The 17,349-nt window shown below is 50.8% G+C and overlaps 1 protein-coding gene across 6 annotated transcripts in view; it reads right to left on the bottom strand.

Annotated features, from left to right (window-relative positions):
* Positions 1 to 2,313: 2,313 nt before the first annotated feature.
* The window catches only part of trioa (trio Rho guanine nucleotide exchange factor a), a 77,826-nt gene continuing 62,790 nt past the window's right edge, over positions 2,314 to 17,349 (bottom strand). For 3 of the 6 annotated variants that reach the window (XM_079750077.1, XM_079750079.1, XM_079750081.1), the window contains 18 exons: positions 17,277 to 17,346; positions 16,661 to 16,750; positions 16,194 to 16,286; positions 15,348 to 15,398; positions 15,177 to 15,254; positions 14,793 to 14,984; positions 13,133 to 13,313; positions 12,699 to 12,917; positions 11,984 to 12,561; positions 10,793 to 11,040; positions 10,205 to 10,343; positions 10,075 to 10,102; positions 9,386 to 9,548; positions 7,254 to 7,375; positions 6,624 to 6,702; positions 6,252 to 6,452; positions 5,586 to 5,724; positions 2,315 to 5,325 (listed from right to left, as the gene is read on the bottom strand). In XM_079750077.1, coding sequence (XP_079606203.1) covers positions 4,786 to 5,325; positions 5,586 to 5,724; positions 6,252 to 6,452; positions 6,624 to 6,702; positions 7,254 to 7,375; positions 9,386 to 9,548; positions 10,075 to 10,102; positions 10,205 to 10,343; positions 10,793 to 11,040; positions 11,984 to 12,561; positions 12,699 to 12,917; positions 13,133 to 13,313; positions 14,793 to 14,984; positions 15,177 to 15,254; positions 15,348 to 15,398; positions 16,194 to 16,286; positions 16,661 to 16,750; positions 17,277 to 17,346 — 3,211 coding nt within the window. In that variant the 3' untranslated portion in view covers positions 2,315 to 4,785. Of the gene's footprint in view, positions 5,326 to 5,585; positions 5,725 to 6,251; positions 6,453 to 6,623; positions 6,703 to 7,253; positions 7,376 to 9,385; positions 9,549 to 10,074; positions 10,103 to 10,204; positions 10,347 to 10,792; positions 11,041 to 11,983; positions 12,562 to 12,698; positions 12,918 to 13,132; positions 13,314 to 14,792; positions 14,985 to 15,176; positions 15,255 to 15,347; positions 15,399 to 16,193; positions 16,287 to 16,660; positions 16,751 to 17,276; positions 17,347 to 17,349 lie in introns of all 6 variants that reach the window. The other 3 variants (XM_079750078.1, XM_079750080.1, XM_079750076.1) reach the window with 2 other exon arrangements.

The raw sequence follows: 17,349 nt of genomic DNA, 5'->3' as shown, positions 1-17,349 counted from the left end.
ACTTTGAAACTTGAAGTCAAGTGAGTCCTGGTTGCGAAACAGAGAAGGAGAGCTGCTTTTTGTTGGATCTGTGATGAATCCTGCTCAACTGTGAAAATGGGGTTTTAATCTGTGGAGGGAAAGATGCTGTAAGAGCCTCAGATACCAGGACGGAGGCCAGCGGTCGCTGAGCCTGAGAGGAGTCTGACCTCACATGTGCAGGCTAAGGAGGATTGTCTGTTTTGCACGCTTTGTCTGTCTTCTAATGTGGTTGGGTTCTCTAGTTCTGGCTCGTCTGTGTAAGCAAACGCAGGACTGGGAATAAATGTGACATCAAGGCAGGGCTGGATAGGCCAAGCTCCGCCCCCTTTGCATCAACACATATTATTGACCCAGGAGGCAACAGGTATTTCTAATACAATGGAGTTGGAATGGATAACATAAAGCAACATATTTTACGGAAAGAACAATTTACAGCGATGGAGTAAGATACAACAAATACAGGAGGAAGGTTAATAACTATACTAACTGTTGGCTACCTTTCATATCTCTTGAGTGGGAGAGTGTGGGGGGAGTGAGATGGCCAAAAAGCACAAAATGTGTGAGGTTTAACATGGCCATCCAGGACAGCTCCAACCTCCTCCGGAAGAGAAGCAGATGTAGCCTGAGTTCATCTCCCAGCTAGCTCCACTGAACATCCTCCTATGCCACAACGTTTGGGATGCAAACCCCATTGCATATGATTTATTGTGGTGGACTCTATCTCTCATGCGTGGTTATGATGTTTAAGACATGACCATCAAAGATCTGCTGAGGCTATGGAGCCCGAGGGACCAGGCTAGCCCCCCCCCCCCCCCCCCCCCAGTCCTGCGAGCAGCCACGAGTTGGCTGGCTCTGTCTCTGCATGCACACTATGTCCTCCATCCGGCACAGAACACCAAACCTTCCAGTATCGGGAAGTCATCTGGTAGACTGGGCCTCCAGACCTAAACCTCATCATCTGGGCCTCCAGACCTAAACCTCATCATCTGGACCTCCAGACCTCAACCTCCTCATCTGGACCTCCAGACCTCAAGACCTAAACCTCATTATCTGGACCTCCAGTCCTCAACCTCATCATCTGGACCTCCAGACCTCAACCTCCTCATCTGGACCTCCAGACCTCAACCTCATCATCTGGACCTCCAGACCTCAAGACCTAAACCTCATTATCTGGACCTCCAGTCCTCAACCTCCTCATCTGGACCTCCAGACCTCAACCTCATCATCTGGACCTCCAGACCTCAAGACCTAAACCTCATTATCTGGACCTCCAGTCCTCAACCTCATCATCTGGACCTCCAGACCTCAACCTCATCATCTGGACCTCCAGACCTCAACCTCATCATCTGGAACTCCAGTCCTCAACCTCATCATCTGGACCTCCAGACCTCAACCTCATCATCTGGACCTCCAGACCTCAACCTCATCATCTGGACCTCCAGACCTCAAGACCTAAACCTCATCATCTGGACCTCCAGTCCTCAACCTCATCATCTGGACCTCCAGACCTAAACCCCATCATCTGGACCTCCAGACCTCAATACCTAAACCCCATCATCTGGACCCCAGTGGCCCCAACCAGAAGCACTTGACTCTAGTGGCAGGAGTCGCCTCGTGTTCAACCTGCCTAAATTCTCCCATGTGACCCCCCTCTTCAGTGACCTCCACTGGCTCATATCAGATTCCAGATGATGGTTCTGGCCTACAAAGCGGTCAGTGGAACTGCCCCCACCACCTACCTCCAAGCGTTGGTCAAACCACACACCCCAGCTGGAGCGCTCCTCTCAACTACTTCAGCTGGACGTCTGGTACCGCCATCGCTAAGAGCAAGCAAAGGTCGATCAGCAAAGTCACAACTCTTTGTTTTGGCACCGCAATGGTGGAATGAGCTCCCTGCCGATGTCAGGAGGCAGAGTCCCTCAACCGCTTCCGCAAAAGACTCAAGACTCACCTGTTCAGAGTTCACCTGGACTCTGAATAGCCCCCCCCGTCCCACCCTCCTACTTGTTGTATGTTGTACGTCCTGGCACTTAATGTACGCCCTTATTGTATGTCTTTGTTGTATTTTTGCTTGTTTTGTTAGTGCTTGGCACTTGGTTCTATGAACATCCTTACTGTACCGACAGCAATATATTGTCTCCTTCTTCTGAAAAATGTACTTATTGTAAGTCGCTTTTGAATAAAGCGTCTGCTAAATTCCCTAAATATAAATGTAACAGTCAATATTCAATATTGTGACATTGTACATTTACAGATCCTGAATGTGTAAATCGCTTTTATTATAGGCCTATATCAAATCCTTTTGAACATACTGAGACATGATCAACCCTTAACTGCCCTTCTCTCTTCAAACTCACAGGTTGCCCTATTAACCTCCCTTCTAGACCAAATAAGTAAGTCACAAGAGGATTCTAAAAAAAAATCAACACTGAACCAATTCGCAAAATATTGGTGTCTACACTCTGGAATTATTCTTTAACAATCAAAATAATGTTTCAAATATTAACACAACATATTTACAAACACAACATGATTGACAAATCAAAAATGGATACATTCTTTTTTTTGTTAAGTAAGTCATGTAAATGCGTTGAGTGCATTTCATTCTCAAATAACTGACGAAAAATGATGACAGAGAAATATGTATGAAGGCTATGTACACAGAAATATAAAAAAAAGAAAAAGAAGAGAGGAGGTAAAAACAACCATCTTATTTATAAACATATATATACTGAATGAAAAACCAAAATGAGCTATCCAATCCAGCTATTTGAAAAAAGCCTCAGCTTTTTCCTAATAGCATCAGCAGGGAGTTGTGTAAGGCATGTGTGGGACCAAAAAGACCAAAGCCGTTTAAAACTGCTGACCAGTTATATTTCACAAGCTGGAGGGAGTGAATGAATACGAACATTGTTTCAGGATGACTTCATAATGCCTGTAGGAATCAATACGACCCGGTTTCATGATTGGTTCTGTGCCGTCACTACAACCACCTCGATAGAACAGCGACAACCGTTTAGCCCTTTTACAAGATGCATGGTTTCAGAAAACTGGGATTTGATATTGTAATTGGTGAAAGAAAAGTTATGGTGCATTTGTCATTATTGACTGAATCTAGACATGAGCAAGAATGCTGAAGTCCATGGCAATTGAAGCCAAAACCCAAAGTGTTTAGAGCTGTGATATGAATTTGAGTTTAAACATCCTATTGCGCTAGTCTTAACTTTTTACCTAGCTTAAGCAAAATGTTAGAACAATCAAACATTCTAAAAGACTGCATTGTAAAGCTATGTCAACGTTGGTGAACCAATGCCTAATTATAAAGCCTCAAGGACAAAACGTTTTTTAATTATGTTGTTTAAAACATAATGAAATAAAAAAAATACTCTGTTAAATCGACACCTTACTGATAATACTTGACTGTCACAGATTAAATAAACACAACTACCAGCATCACTTGCAGTACCAAGTACATGGTTTTCTCTACATTTATTACAGATACAACAAGATGTCTTCATAAATAGTTGCATAAAATGTTAAAGCTGCAACATTGCACATAATAAGAAACATAAGATGAGTGCATTTACAGTAATCTCCTCCCCGATGCAATCCCCCTCCCCCCTTTGCATTCACCCCTCTGACGGGCTATCCCTGCTGCTAAGGCTCTGATACACAATCACAATCTTACATTTTTAGGTCTCCCAAATAGTCATTTCCGCCACAACGGCCAAAGCGGGCGTTTGGAGTTTGGAGGGGGACTCCGAAGGCGGTTCAAAGTCTATATACAAAGTAAGGCTTAAACATCTGTATATGTGCACAACGCAACGTTTGATCTAGGAAAAGCCCAAACACCATCCTTTTTACGTCAAGTCTGTCGTTTTCGGAGGCCGGACAGCGCAGCGCAGTTTTACGTGCAACGTGGTCGTCATGGTTATCGTAGATAGGGCACATACAAGAAGCACTGACAGCAAAGAGACTGGCTGCCTGACCGGCACACGGGGTCACATGGGGAAGCTCAGGGCAGCCTTCCACTGACCAACATTAATCAACGCTTTTTTTGTTTTAAAACAAATAATTGAAAATCTATGGACATTATTTTCCTTTCTATACATAGTTTATATAACAAAAGGGATGCTTCGTCTAAAAGTCAGATTGAGTGTGAAAGAGGAACAGGACCAAAAGATGACGCCTCCCTCCCTCCCCTCAGCGGTGGGGGGTCAGAGGTCGTCTTTGCTCGGCCGTTCCTAGCTCGCGTCGCTCTCCCGTGGAAACTCTGCTACTCAGTGCAGTCGCTTCAAGGCTCAATCTCGTGTCTTTTTTGATCGATTCCGATGTCTTGCAAAATAAATTACTTCATTCTCCATCTTTATTTTTTTCACTTTTTTCGTTTCGCTTTACTATAAAAAAGGGCTCTGATTCTGAAAACAGCAAGCAGCAGTAGACAAGGACATCCACCCGTTGGTTGGCTCTTCTCCAGGGCTTTGATTGGCTGACCTGAACAACAGGTCATCATTTCATCGGGCGAAGTGGAGCACGTGTGAAAGAGGAAGAGATCGGCGTACAGGCTCCGCCTCTCAGGCAGGTGGGGGGGGTCGGACTCTGCGGCCAGCTGTCGGCATCACGTGGATGAGGGACTGCCGGAAAACCATCTCTAACCACCGGTCTAACCACTGATCCCACTGGGGCCACGGCCCATCCGATCCGATCCCGGGGGGCGAGTCGCCGAGGGGCCGTCCGCCCGTCTGTCCGCCGCGGGGGGGGGGGTCACACCCCGGGCTGCAGCCGGCTGTGGAGGAAGCTCCTCATGCCGCCGATGGGCCGCGCGTCCGTCTGGTGCTTCCTGCGGTCGATGAAGGAGATGAGGCGGGAGGTGTCCAGGCAGACCTCGGCCACGCCGCCCTGCAGCCAGGGCTCCTGGAGGCACAGCCGCGCGGGGGGCCTCCGGCCGGGGTCCGCCCTCAGCAGCAGGCACACAAAGTCCCGGGCGGCGTGGCCCACGCCGTGGAAGTAGTCCCCGGGGAAGCTGAAGTCCAGGCGGCAGATGTTCAGGCAGGTCTCCTCGGCGCTCTCGTCCAGGAAGGGCGAGGCGCCGCTGAGCAGCACGTAGGTGACCACGCCCAGGCTCCACAGGTCGCAGGCCGGGGAGGCCGGCTCCCCCAGCACCACCTCGGGGGCGGCGAACTCGGGGCTGCCCAGCAGGGCGTGGACGTGGTGGGAGCCGCCGAGCTGCACCGCGTCGCCGAAGTCCGTGAGCTTGATGGAGGGCGGGCCGCCGGAGCTCTGGGACACCAGCAGGTTCTCAGGCTGGGGGGGGGGGGGGAGAGACCGTGTGGGCCATGTTAGAGAACACACAACAGCGCTCGCTTAAGATGACACGGTTTGGGGAATTTCTGAACACTTTCGTACCGCGCATACTTCTACACCGCTAGCTACAGAGGAAAATATGACCTCAGATTACTGCATGAATAAATGACTAGTGTTTGTATTGTTATCCGTTTGTTTGTGTCTTTAACAACAGTACATTAATATATGCAATATGACAACAGTAAAAAGCAAAGGCATACTTTGACGTCCAGATGTACGATCCGGCTGTTGTGCAGGTAGTGTAAAGCTTCTAGGACGTCCCGAAGGTAGCAGGCCACCTTGTCCTCCGTCAGATTCCCCCAGCTCACGATGTAGTCCAGCAGACGGCCTTGATCAGCCCTGAGAGGCAGGAGAAAACACCTTCACACACGGGTAGGATGACCTCATAACACACAGGTATGATGACATCATAACACACGGGTAGGATGACATCATGATAACACACGGGTAGGATGACCTCATAACACACGGGTATGATGACATCGTGATAACACACGGGTAGGATGACCTCATAACACACGCGTATGATGACATCGTGATAACACACGGGTAGGATGACCTCATAACACACACGTATGATGACATCATGATAACACACGCGTATGATGACCTCATGATAACACACGCGTATGATGACCTCATGATAAAACACGGGTAGGATGACCTCATAACACACGGGTAGGATGACCAAATAACATTGGAGCCGAGTGGTGAGCAAAAGGAAAATGCTTAACACTTCATTTTTCATCTACTACTCTGCTGCAATAAACAAGTAGTCCTCCCCGAGGGCCCCGCCCTCAAGAGGGGCTTTTGGCCCCCACCCAGGAAAGACCTTTCTTCGGGCCAAACAGAAGCAGGTCACTCACATCTCCAGGACCAGGGCGTAGCTGCTGGGGGTCTCGTAGGTGTCCAGGAGGCCCACGAGGTGGGGGTGCTGCAGCCGCTGGAGCAGGCTGAGCTCCTGGGTGACCTGGTCCCTCCTCATCAGCTTCTTGTTCACCAGCTTCACCGCCACCGAGCGCTTGGCGCCGCGGTGGTCGCAGTGCTTCACCACGGAGAAGCGGCCCCTGGTGGCCCAAGGGGGAGGCGGGTTACTCGAAGAAAAGTTAATAGGAGGACATTTTATAACGTTCAACATTTATTTCATGCAATTCTTTTCCAAAGGTCACAAACCAAAGTCCCTATTTGGTATGTTGGAGTGGTTTCTGTTGGTGTTCGTGGGAGGGGGGGGTTCATACCTGCCCAGTTCTGCCACCTCGGTGTAGAAGGACTCAAAGCTGTCCTTCCAGCTGACCCGGACACCGTCACTAGACACAGCTGCAACACACACACACACACACACACACTCCTTCATCAGGGGGTGGGCGGGAGGGCCGATCAATGGGTTTGTTTGTCTGTGTGTGTGGAGGGGTGTTTCTGTGTGTGTGTGTGTGTGTGTGTGTGTAGGGGTGTCTGTGTGTGTGTGCGTGTGTGTGTGTGTGTGTGTGTGTGTGTGTAGGGGTGTCTGTGTGTGTGTGCGTGTGTGTGTGTGTGTGTAGGGGTGTCTGTGTGTGTCTGTGTGGGTCTGTGGCTGTGTGTAGGGGTGTGACTGTGTCTGCTGGGGATGTAGCGGTGTGAGTGTGTGTGTGTGTGTCTGTCTGTGTAGGGATGAGTCTCTGTATGTGTGTGTGTGCGTGTAGGGATGAGTGTGTGTGTGTGTGTGTGTGTGTGTGTGTGTGTGTGTGTCTGTCTGTGTAGGGATGAGTCTCTGTATGTGTGTGTGTGCGTGTAGGGATGAGTCTGTGTGTGTGTGTGTGTGTGTGTGTGTGTGTGTGTGTGTAGGGATGAGTCTCTGTATGTGTAGGGGTGTGTCTGGGGGGGGTCCGTACCCATCACTCTCAGGCTGGCGGTGGACGTCACGGTGCCCAGGTCGTTGGTGGCCTCACAGGTGTAGGAGCCATCGTCCTCCGAGGCGGCGCCGGTGATCCTCAGAGTCGCCTCACCGGTATCGCTACGGCAACCACATCTAGAGTCAGTTCCCCCTCATCAAGTACACTGGAAACAGCCTGGAAACAGTTCCTCTACACCAGACTTTGACTGCATCACGGGTACATTCAAATGGTGAACATGCCATCGGGGCATCTCCCAAGTGCCACTACAACAAGTGACATTCTGAGCACACACGCCTTAATAAAGTTCAACCCAACCACCTGTTCTCTGCGACCGTTAGGGAGAGCGGGGCCCTGGCGATTAGTCTGGGATTAGATGCCTGGAATGTCCAAATACCAAGGTGTAGTAAGATACTTACTGAAATATGTAGCCACAAATAATCTCATTTTGGCAGTCAAGCGTCGTTAAGGTACGATACGCAAAGAAAAAGTGTTTGCAATGTGCCTTGGCCAAGCGTACAAGTCGCCTACTGTGGGCCAAAGAACTCCCATTCCATGTCCCCGACAAATCACTAAGTACACAATAAACTGGTTCTATGTATAATGATGACATTATTATGCCGTTTCCCTGTCTGGTGTCAAAATCAGATTAATACAATTGTATTAAGCTGCAACAATTATACAAGAATAAGAAAAAGCAAAAAAGTTCTAATAAAGAATTGTATTATATAGGCAGCGTCTAATGCTGAAGCTCCAGCATAACAGATTGGGACTGGTAATTGCAGAGTGGACATTTTGCAGCAAGCATTGCTTTCAAAATGGGGTCTGGAGAGAGTGGGAATAGGGAGGGTTGCTGTCACAATGCGATTGATTCAATATTGAATCCATATTGCCAGACTGTCAGTGGTTCAGACTAATCAGCGTCCTGTGAGGAAACACCTGACCTATGGCAGTGATTCTCCACTGATGGGCATATGCTCCCTGTTTAGAACGCCCTAGCGTGTTGGCTCGGGGTCCTCCACCTGGGGACCCCCGCTACCTGTGTGCTATCCATACCTGTAGGCAGGGGCGCTGCCTGGCGGGGAAAAGTGGTACTGATTTTAAGGGCCCAGCCTAACGCAGCACGGCCCACGGCCCGCGGATGGCAATTAATAATATCATATATTATTGCCTTTTTTTTTTTTTTTTTGAAATGTCTTGAAATGTTTTTTGTTTTGAAAAAACAGTCGATAGATGTTGGGGGGGGGGGCCCAAAATTAGAATCTTTCATAGGGCCCAAAATTCCTGGCAGCGCCCCTGCCTGTAGGCTATGCTACCTGCGTGCTATCCATACCTGTAGGCTATGCTACCTGCGTGCTATCCATACCTGTAGGCTATGCTACCTGCGTGCTATCCATACCTGTAGGCTATGCTACCTGTGTGCTATCCATACCTGTAGGCTATGCTACCTGTGTGCTATCCATACCTGTAGGCTATGCTACCTGTGTGCTATCCATACCTGTGTGCTATGCTACCTGTGTGCTATCCATACCTGTAGGCTATGCTACCTGTGTGCTATCCATACCTGTAGGCTATGCTACCTGTGTGCTATCCATACCTGTAGGCTATGCTACCTGTGTGCTATCCATACCTGTAGGCTATGCTACCTGTGTGCTATCCACACCTGTGTGCTAAGCCAGGGGTCTCCAACCTTTTTGAACCCGAGAGCTACTTCAAGGTGACTGTCGTATGAAGGGTTACTCGAATCACTGCCATGTGGGTAGCTAGCCTGGAAGCTAATCTCCCCTCAAATAACACATACACACTTGTCTTTCACAGTATTAACAAATAACTTCCTACCAATCATTGTGAAAAGTCCAAAGTTTTCTTTCTCTTTTCCCTCATGTTTCCTTTATTTTGAGGGTAAACCCAGCAGCTAGCTCCAGATTTAAGTTGTGCTCGCTAGCTTGGTTCAGAAAAGAGGGCGCATGATAGTGAACTTTCCTTTTTTCGTTTTTTTAAATGTGACATTAAATATTTTCTTTGCCATAAATTGACATCAATGAAACTGTTTTTTTTGTTTTTTTTTGTTTGCCGCCCGCGGGAACAGAGGGGGCGACCCCCGGGCTATGCTAGCTGTGTGCTGTCCATACCTGTATGCTATGCTACAGCGCCCGTTGTTGGTGAGGAGGCTCTGGTGGGGGCCCTTCCACGTGACGGAGGCGCGGGGTCTTCCACACACTTTACACCGGAGGGTGACGCTCTCTCCGCTGTCGCACGTCACGTCAGCCAGGGGCACCAGGAACTCGGGCGGCACTGGAGACGATGGCAGGGTCAAAGGTCACACACCGCTAATAGCCAGAGCTAACGGGTCAAATACTAGGGAACCGATGTGGGTGACGTTAAAAGGGGCTGGAGCCTCCAGCTGTTGAATCTTGCCTGGAGGTAAGATTCAACAGCTGCTACTTTAGCGAGATTTGAAGTTTGACATTATCGCGTCATATTCGCTATGACAATATGGAGTTTGGACTTGACTAGGTCTGTTTTTGTGTGACACAGTTTCCATTAGACTGTATACCAATGAAATGCTCACAATCTTACACATTCAGAAAATGGAGGATTCAAATAGCAGGTTCATGAAACTATGAGGTCTATTAACAAAGGATCTTTAAGTGAACTAGCTCATTTTAATACATTTTCCTATAATGGCTGAATTCATATATTGCCTGGCATCAATTTATTTTTGTTTGTCAGATTTTCTGTCCTGTAAAGTTTTTACTTTACAGGACTGCATTTACATTTCTATTTCTATACATTTATAGCTCAAAAAATACAAACTCACCATCATAAATGTAGTTGGGATTTAGAAGCTGCGAAGAAAAATCGAATCCATTAGGAAGTAAAAGTCAGAGCAGAAGCGCCCAATCAGATACTACCGATACGTTGAACAACCAATCCCATGATCCACTGACCTTTACAGAAACCTTATTGGCCAGGCCATCTTTGGACTTCCTGTACCCGTTCTCCAGCTTGATCTCCTTCTTTCCCTCCCTCTCCTTCTTCTCAGACTTCTTCCGGATGCGCAGGGTCGTGTGCCATGAAGAACACTTCCTGCTTGGATGAGGACAGTTCAAGTAAGGACGGATACAAGATGGCCGTCAAATATAACTGGCCAATATACACTACCATTCAAAAGTTTGGTGCCACTTAGAAATGTCCTTATTTTTTAAAGAAAAGCATTGTTTTTTTCAAAGTAGATAACATTAAACGAAACAGTAATGCAGTCTAGACATTGTTAATGTGGTAAATGACTATTCTAGCTGGAAACGGCAGATTCTTCTGTGTTCTAATTGTGCATTGTTTAGCTAATCGTGTTAAATGGCTAATCAATGATTAGAAAACCCTTGTGCAATTATGTCAGCACAGCTGACATGGAAAACATGAAATTGTCTGGGTGACCCCAAACTTTTGAAAGGTAGTGCATGCAACTCAGATTTATGAATAAATGTCCCCAATAAATCGAGCCAAACCAAAGTTCAGCCCCAGGAGAGGCCTCTTACTTGACGGTTCCGTCGGGGCCGTCGGTGATGAGCGCCGACGTGTGTCCCAGCACGTAGCCCGGGATCCAGCCCTCGGCGGCGGGGCCTTGCTCCGTGGCCGCGCGGAACACCAGGAACATGTTCTGCTGGTTGCTGGCCAGGATCTGCACCACCTCGCCCTGGAGCACGCTGACCTCGTCCTCCTTCACCGCCATGTAGTCCTGGGTGACTAGCATGGTGGATACGCTACTGCTGCTGCTGCTTTCACTCTGCGGCAGCCGGGGAGAAACAGCGCTCAGTGTGGGTTCACAGCTATCATTCAGAGTGTGTTTAAAGGCAGTGCACAGGAGAGAGAGGCAGGGGATAAAACCACATGACACGATAGCGGCCCTTGCTCCAGGGGGGATCATTAGGAAATGATGCAGCCAATAGATGCAAACAACCATTTTTCTATATTTGATGTGAATTTGAATTACTCTTGAATTTCCAATAGTGCCAAATGATTAACCAAAAAAATGATTAAAGTGAGGGACAGGGAAACAAGAAGCTTTGGAAGATGGCCGTGTGTTCATGGGTCCAGTCTTCAGACACAGGGAGTCAGAGAGGTCTTCTCCACTGAGACCAAATCAGCCCGTTGGATGAAGAGAAGCAGATCCAAGAGGGGATTCCCCCCCCCACCCCGAGGTCACAGGCAAGGATGAACAAAGAGGAGGAGGAGACGGTAGAGGAAAGACCTCTAGCGGAGAACGTTTGTCAGGAGAAGAGCCCCAAACGTTGGCAGGTTAGTGGCAGTAGAGTTGGAAACGCTTCTTAGTAACACACCGATGGTTAGAGCAGTACATGAAGGAGCCAGCCAGGACAGAGCCAGGTGTTAGTACGATTTGGTTAAAAGCTGGAAGGAAACCACAACAGGCAGCCTTTCTTGGAGGAAGAGCTGGAGGAACGGGCTGCCTCCAGAGAAAAGCTGAACCCAGGACCACAGACTCACCAGAATGATTAAAAGGAGGAGGGCAGATCAGGTTGGAGAGAAGCAGAGTTGTAGAGAAGAGGTTGGATTAGTAAGAACGGGCCACAGCAGGGCAGAAGACCAACCGGACCGAGGCCCAGCCCCCCCCCCTCCCTGACTTCATCTACCCCGCCCCTTCCCCGGGTTAGTCGGGCCTGATTGAGGCGTGGCCCTGCTACACCCAGCAGGGCGGAGAGGGCTCTTACCCCGTTGCTTTGGGTGGACTGGATGGACTGCTCGCTGGTGGACGAGCATGTGCTCATACGGTCCGCCTCCTTGCTGTGCGTGGAGTGTCTGTGGGCGCCCTGGCTCGGGCCCCCAGGGGCGCCCTGGCTCGGGCCCCCAGGGACGCCCTGGCTCGGGCCCCCAGGGACGCCCTGGCTCGGGCCCCCAGGGACCCCCTGGCCCTGGGTCTGGTTGGGCCGGGCCGGCGACTCCCCCACCTCCCCGGGGAAGGTGAACGAGCCAGGCCGGCCGGCCGGGGAGCCCGGCATGGAGCTCCAGAACCCAGAGCCACCCTTCTGCCCGGGGCTGGGCGGGGGCGGGGGGAGGGCGTCCTTGCCGAAGGCGGGGGTGGCCATGGGGGAGGCCATGGGGGAGATGGTCCCCGGGCGGGGTTTGGACGCGGGGGTGGAGGGTCCCACGGCGCCACGGGGACTGGGGGCCACCGCATTGGAGGGGGCGGGGGTCTGGGCTGGGTCGTCGGGGGGCTGGAGGGGGCGCTTACCCCGCGGACTACCCCCGGTGGGAGGGGCAGGGGAAGGGGCGGGGCAGGGGGGCGGACCTGGATCACACAAGTGAGCAAAACTCACAACCTCAGTCAACAAAACAAAGGTCCGATGTCTCCCCACTTACGACACACACACAAAACGCACACGCAGAGACACGCGCGCACACACACAGACGGCCAAGCCTCCCTACCTGAAACCTTGGGGGGGCCGTCGGACTCTCCCCCGGGGTGTTGGCGGAGGGGCTGGGGGAGGCGCGAGGGCTGGGGGATCCTGGAGGGCCGGCGGGAGGGGGAGCCGGAGCCGTCCTGGGGGGTGCCTCCTCCTCCTCCACTGGGCCCGCCGGAGGGGGGGCACGGCCCGCCGCTCGCCCCTACGTGGTTCCTCTGGTACTCCGGCGGGGAGGTGAGCGCTGGGGAGGGGGGAGAGGCCGTGAGCGTTGGGGGGGGGGGGGGGGGTATCAGTCCCACCACCTCGACTTGAAGAGTCGAAGTTTATGTGTGTGCCTATATGTATGTGTAAAAGACTGTGTGTGTGTGTGCCAGTGTGTGTGTGTGTGTGTGTGTGCTACAGTCCAGGCGTGTTGGTTCCCCTATGCGTGCGTGTGTGTGTGTGTGTGTGCCTCACTGTTGAGGAGGTTCTGCTGGCCCTCCAGCATCTGGCCGATCTGCAGCACCCACACCTGGCAGACCCCCGGGTGGCTGGAGTGGAGCTCCAGGGCCTCCGTGGCGCCGGAGGGCCCCCGCGAGGTCAGGGTGAACCTGCAGGGGTCCCCCTCCTGGTTCTCCTCCAGGCCCAGACAGCTCACCTGCACAGGGCGCCACAGCACACAACGCTTCGGTCATACTCTTGTACAGATACTCTTGCAAGGCCTAGAATATGGACCCTCCAAAGTGCGGGTGAACCCTCTCTCCGACTCAACACTGTGAGGTAGTGTAAGTCATCAGAAGCAGGTTTGACCCGTTGTCCTTTACCTTTAGCAACATTTACCCTCAGGGCATTTAGCGGACGCGTTTATTCAATAATTACAGCGGTTCACACACACATCGACACACCGACGGCGGAGGCTACCGGCTCGTCGGGCGCACTTAAGGTTGGGTGTCATCGTCTGGGGCACTTGATGGCAGGGACAAGACTCAAGAGCTAGGAAGGGATCAAACTAGCAACCTACCAGTTATAAGCCAGCCCGCTCTACGTTCTGAGCTAGGCCGACCCCATTGGATATTCATTATCCAATGGGTACATGCCGTGGCAGCTTTGTGCCATTTCTTTTGAAGCTAGTACCGTTGGGTATGGTCGTTCTAAACACCCAGACTTGGCAGCGCCGTGAGGGCTGGGGCCCGCTGCTAATCCCCCGCCTTCTGCACACACTGAGTCAGAATGGGAGCCGGACCGGGTTAGGATATGGTTCAGCCAATAGGATCCCAATGTTAGCCAGATCAGATTTGGGACGTCCAGACCTGACAATATAACCGGGTGTAACCGGGTGTAACCGGGGCCTCTTTCCCTCACACACCCGAAGCGTGCACACAAATGACGTGCTAGGCTCGATTGGGTTTGTTTGTTTGTCTGTGAGCTCACACTCGCATGTGATAGGGCAACTGGCCAATGAAAGTCGATCATTATGTAGCAGTGTTAGGCAGGATCTATATTGAACCCAACCGAGCCACACAGCCGATGGACGAATCTGTTCAAAACACATCTCTCTGTGTTATTGCAATATCAGTACAGAGCCAATGTTCGTGCACCCCCTGATGAAGCAAACTTCTATTATTTGCAACTCGCAACTCAACGGTTTACCAGTAGGTACTGGGAGGAGAACCGGCATTTAAACAAGTGGAAACCATCAAGACACATTAGCATAGCGATGTAGCAGGGTACCTCCGCCCTCGGAAGAGAACAGGATGAGCCTACGCTAGGCCTCTGCCACGCTAGGCCTCTGCCACGCTAGGCCTCTGCCACGCTAGGCCTCTGCCACGCTAGGCCTCTGCCACGCTAGGCCTCTGCCACGCTAGGCCTCTGCCACGCTAGGCCTCTACCACGCTAGGCCTCTACCACGCTAGACCTCTGCCACACTAGGCCTCTGCCACGCTAGGCCTCTACCACGCTAGGCCTCTACCACGCTAGACCTCTGCCACGCTAGGCCTCTGCCACGCTAGGCCTCTGCCACGATAGACCTCTGCCACGCTAGACCTCTGCCACGATAGACCTCTGCCACGATAGACCTCTGCCACGCTAGGCCTCTGCCACGCTAGGCCTCTGCCACGCTAGGCCTCTGCCACGCTACCTTGATGCTGCTCTTGTAGAGGAAGCCGGGCAGGGAGAAGCCCCTCTTCTTGTCCAGGGGCTCGCTGAAGAGGACCAGCTGCTCGAAGAGGAAGACCCTCCTCTCCTCCATGCGTCCCAGCGCGCCCCCCTGGGCCTCTAGCACCATGAAGGTGTCCTGCAGCAGCAGGCGGCCCTGGGCCACCACCTTCCCCTGGGAGGGAGGACAGGGGGAGGGTCACGGGGAGGGCAGGGGGGGGGGGGACATGATGGGAAGGAACGAGAGAAAGGAAGGATTAGCGATTAGCCAGAGAACTATCAGCAGTCACGGGGTGTTTAACGTCTGGTGATGGAATGAAGACGGCGTTGTCCAACAGGGAGGGGACTCCTCCAGACAGGGCCTTACATCGAAGCCCTGCAGGCGGCCCACGCTCATCACGTCGTTGCAGCGTTTGGGCACGACGCACATGACCTCCACCGCTTTCTGTTCAGGGCGGCAGAGGAGACAAGAGCAGGTTTAGACCCGGGCTTTCCGGTGCCGCACGGTTTGAGAATAGATGTGGACTGATTATGATACCTCCAACTCCCCAAACTCCATGCCAGCCTTTCTGGAAGATTTGAGGAAATCCTGTGAAAAGAGAAATTATTTTACTGATTATATAACTTAATTTCATAGGCTAGCATTGTATGAAATTACATTCTACTACAAACTGCATCTTTTTAAATGCAAATAAATGCATAAAGTTCCTTGCTGAAAAGGATTTCGGATTAGCCAACCACATTATAGACCAACGGGCAACACCTGCACAATAATAGTTGAAAAATAAGCAAAGATTGTGTTCTATCGCCCCCTGCTGAGGGCCAGCCCACACTTCAACGTGTGCTGCCATATAACCTTTTCAACAGATGATGTGAACATTGGATTTCATTTAACAATTGACTATTCAGCCCCGCAGTCCACTGCAATCTGTGAGTACCTGTACAATGACGTGGGCTCCTAATTACAGCCCACAACAGACAAGCAGCCCAGATGTTCGACTGGTTTATGATTTATGATTTGTATTCAGTAAAACCATAATACTAGACAACTGCTATGTTCCAAGTTGACTTATGCCTTTTAGCAAACCTGAACCACGGGTTCAAGCAGATTCCAACTCAATTGTCTGCTATTTACACCCTGAATACAAGGACAGTAGGCGATGCAAACCAGCCTATGAGACGCCACATCATGGGCTGTTTTCATAAAGTGGTGTGGTGAGAACGTGGACAGGGTAGAAGACTAGAGAGTGGGCCTCATTTTGTTTGTGATACATTTCGTCAGCTCGGCAGCCTATGATCTCGCCATCTTTCACATAAAGATGGCGGCGGGGGCGCCTTCCTTTGAGTCAAATGTATTTCCAGTGTACAGAGACTTAGCCCCCACCTTCAGCAGCAGCTGGTACTTCATGATCCTCAGCACGGGCTTGGACAGCAGGTCCGAGATGGGCAGCCGGTGGCCCAGCCGCTGCTTCAGCTCCTGGGGGGAAGAGGGAGCACAGTGAGGGGGGAAGGGACAGGCGGAGACATGGCTGTGACATAGGGAACGCTCATTAGGGCTCTGATCTGTTCATGTCGTCCTCTGCAGCAGGATAGACTTTTGATTGTTATGATAGCACATGTCGACCACTTGGGTGTTTGGAAGCACATCAATGAAACACACTTGGTGTATATGTTAGAAGCTAAACCTGCTATGACACCTCTTAAAAGAGGTCAATAAAGATGATTGAGTTATTATGATCACGTCGCATCAGAGAGAGAGAGCAGGAGGGCTGACAGAATTGAAGCATCGAGCCAACTCCATGTATCCATGTTGTTGTGAATGGCTGAATGCAGGCGCGGGCTTGCCCATACCTCAAAGTAGGTGTCGATGTACTCCAGGACAATCTGTTCTGACTTGGGCTTGTTCTGGCAGTAGACCACGTACATGTTCAGGCGCCGCTCCTGTGGCACACACCCCATCACACAGACGAAGGCAGGGTCAATAATTGCAGAGCACTTGCTATTTTCCTTTAAGGACATTAATGTGCACGAATCACTCAATTTTCTCCCCAGCGCTCACTGTCAAAGTCCAACTGTTCTACAGTTTCCATATCGATCTGGGTTTTTCTTTCTACAGTGTGCATTCAAACTTTCCTACTCCCGAAGACCACCTTTTGTTTTCATATATGTATTTATTAATAAATATATATTCTATTAGCCTAAGGTATGGAAAATTTTTGCTGTCAAATTGAATGCAGCTGCTGAAATGAACCGACATGGACATCTTCGTCACCAGATTCATATCTTGTCACAGCTTTTGACAGGTAATTGTACTCGCCCCTAGAATTGTGCGTTTTAACAATCGTCCAGGCAAGCAACTGTTTGTAGCCCTGAGTTTGGTGTGAGATTTGGACCATGGTTACATGGTTATATCAGGGAAGTGGTTGTAAGGATAACAAAAGGGAGGTGAACATGCTGTCTATGTTACCTGTTTGACGAAGAGTGGTCCCAGTCGCTCAGGGTCCTGCAGACACTTCTCCAGCTCAGACAGGAAGTAACTG

The sequence above is a fragment of the Pollachius pollachius genome (assembly GCF_949987615.1).
Source record: "Pollachius pollachius genome assembly, chromosome: 13".
In the NCBI taxonomy this organism is placed as follows: Eukaryota; Metazoa; Chordata; class Actinopteri; order Gadiformes; family Gadidae; genus Pollachius; species Pollachius pollachius.
This window is presented reverse-complemented; position numbering and strand designations above follow the sequence as displayed.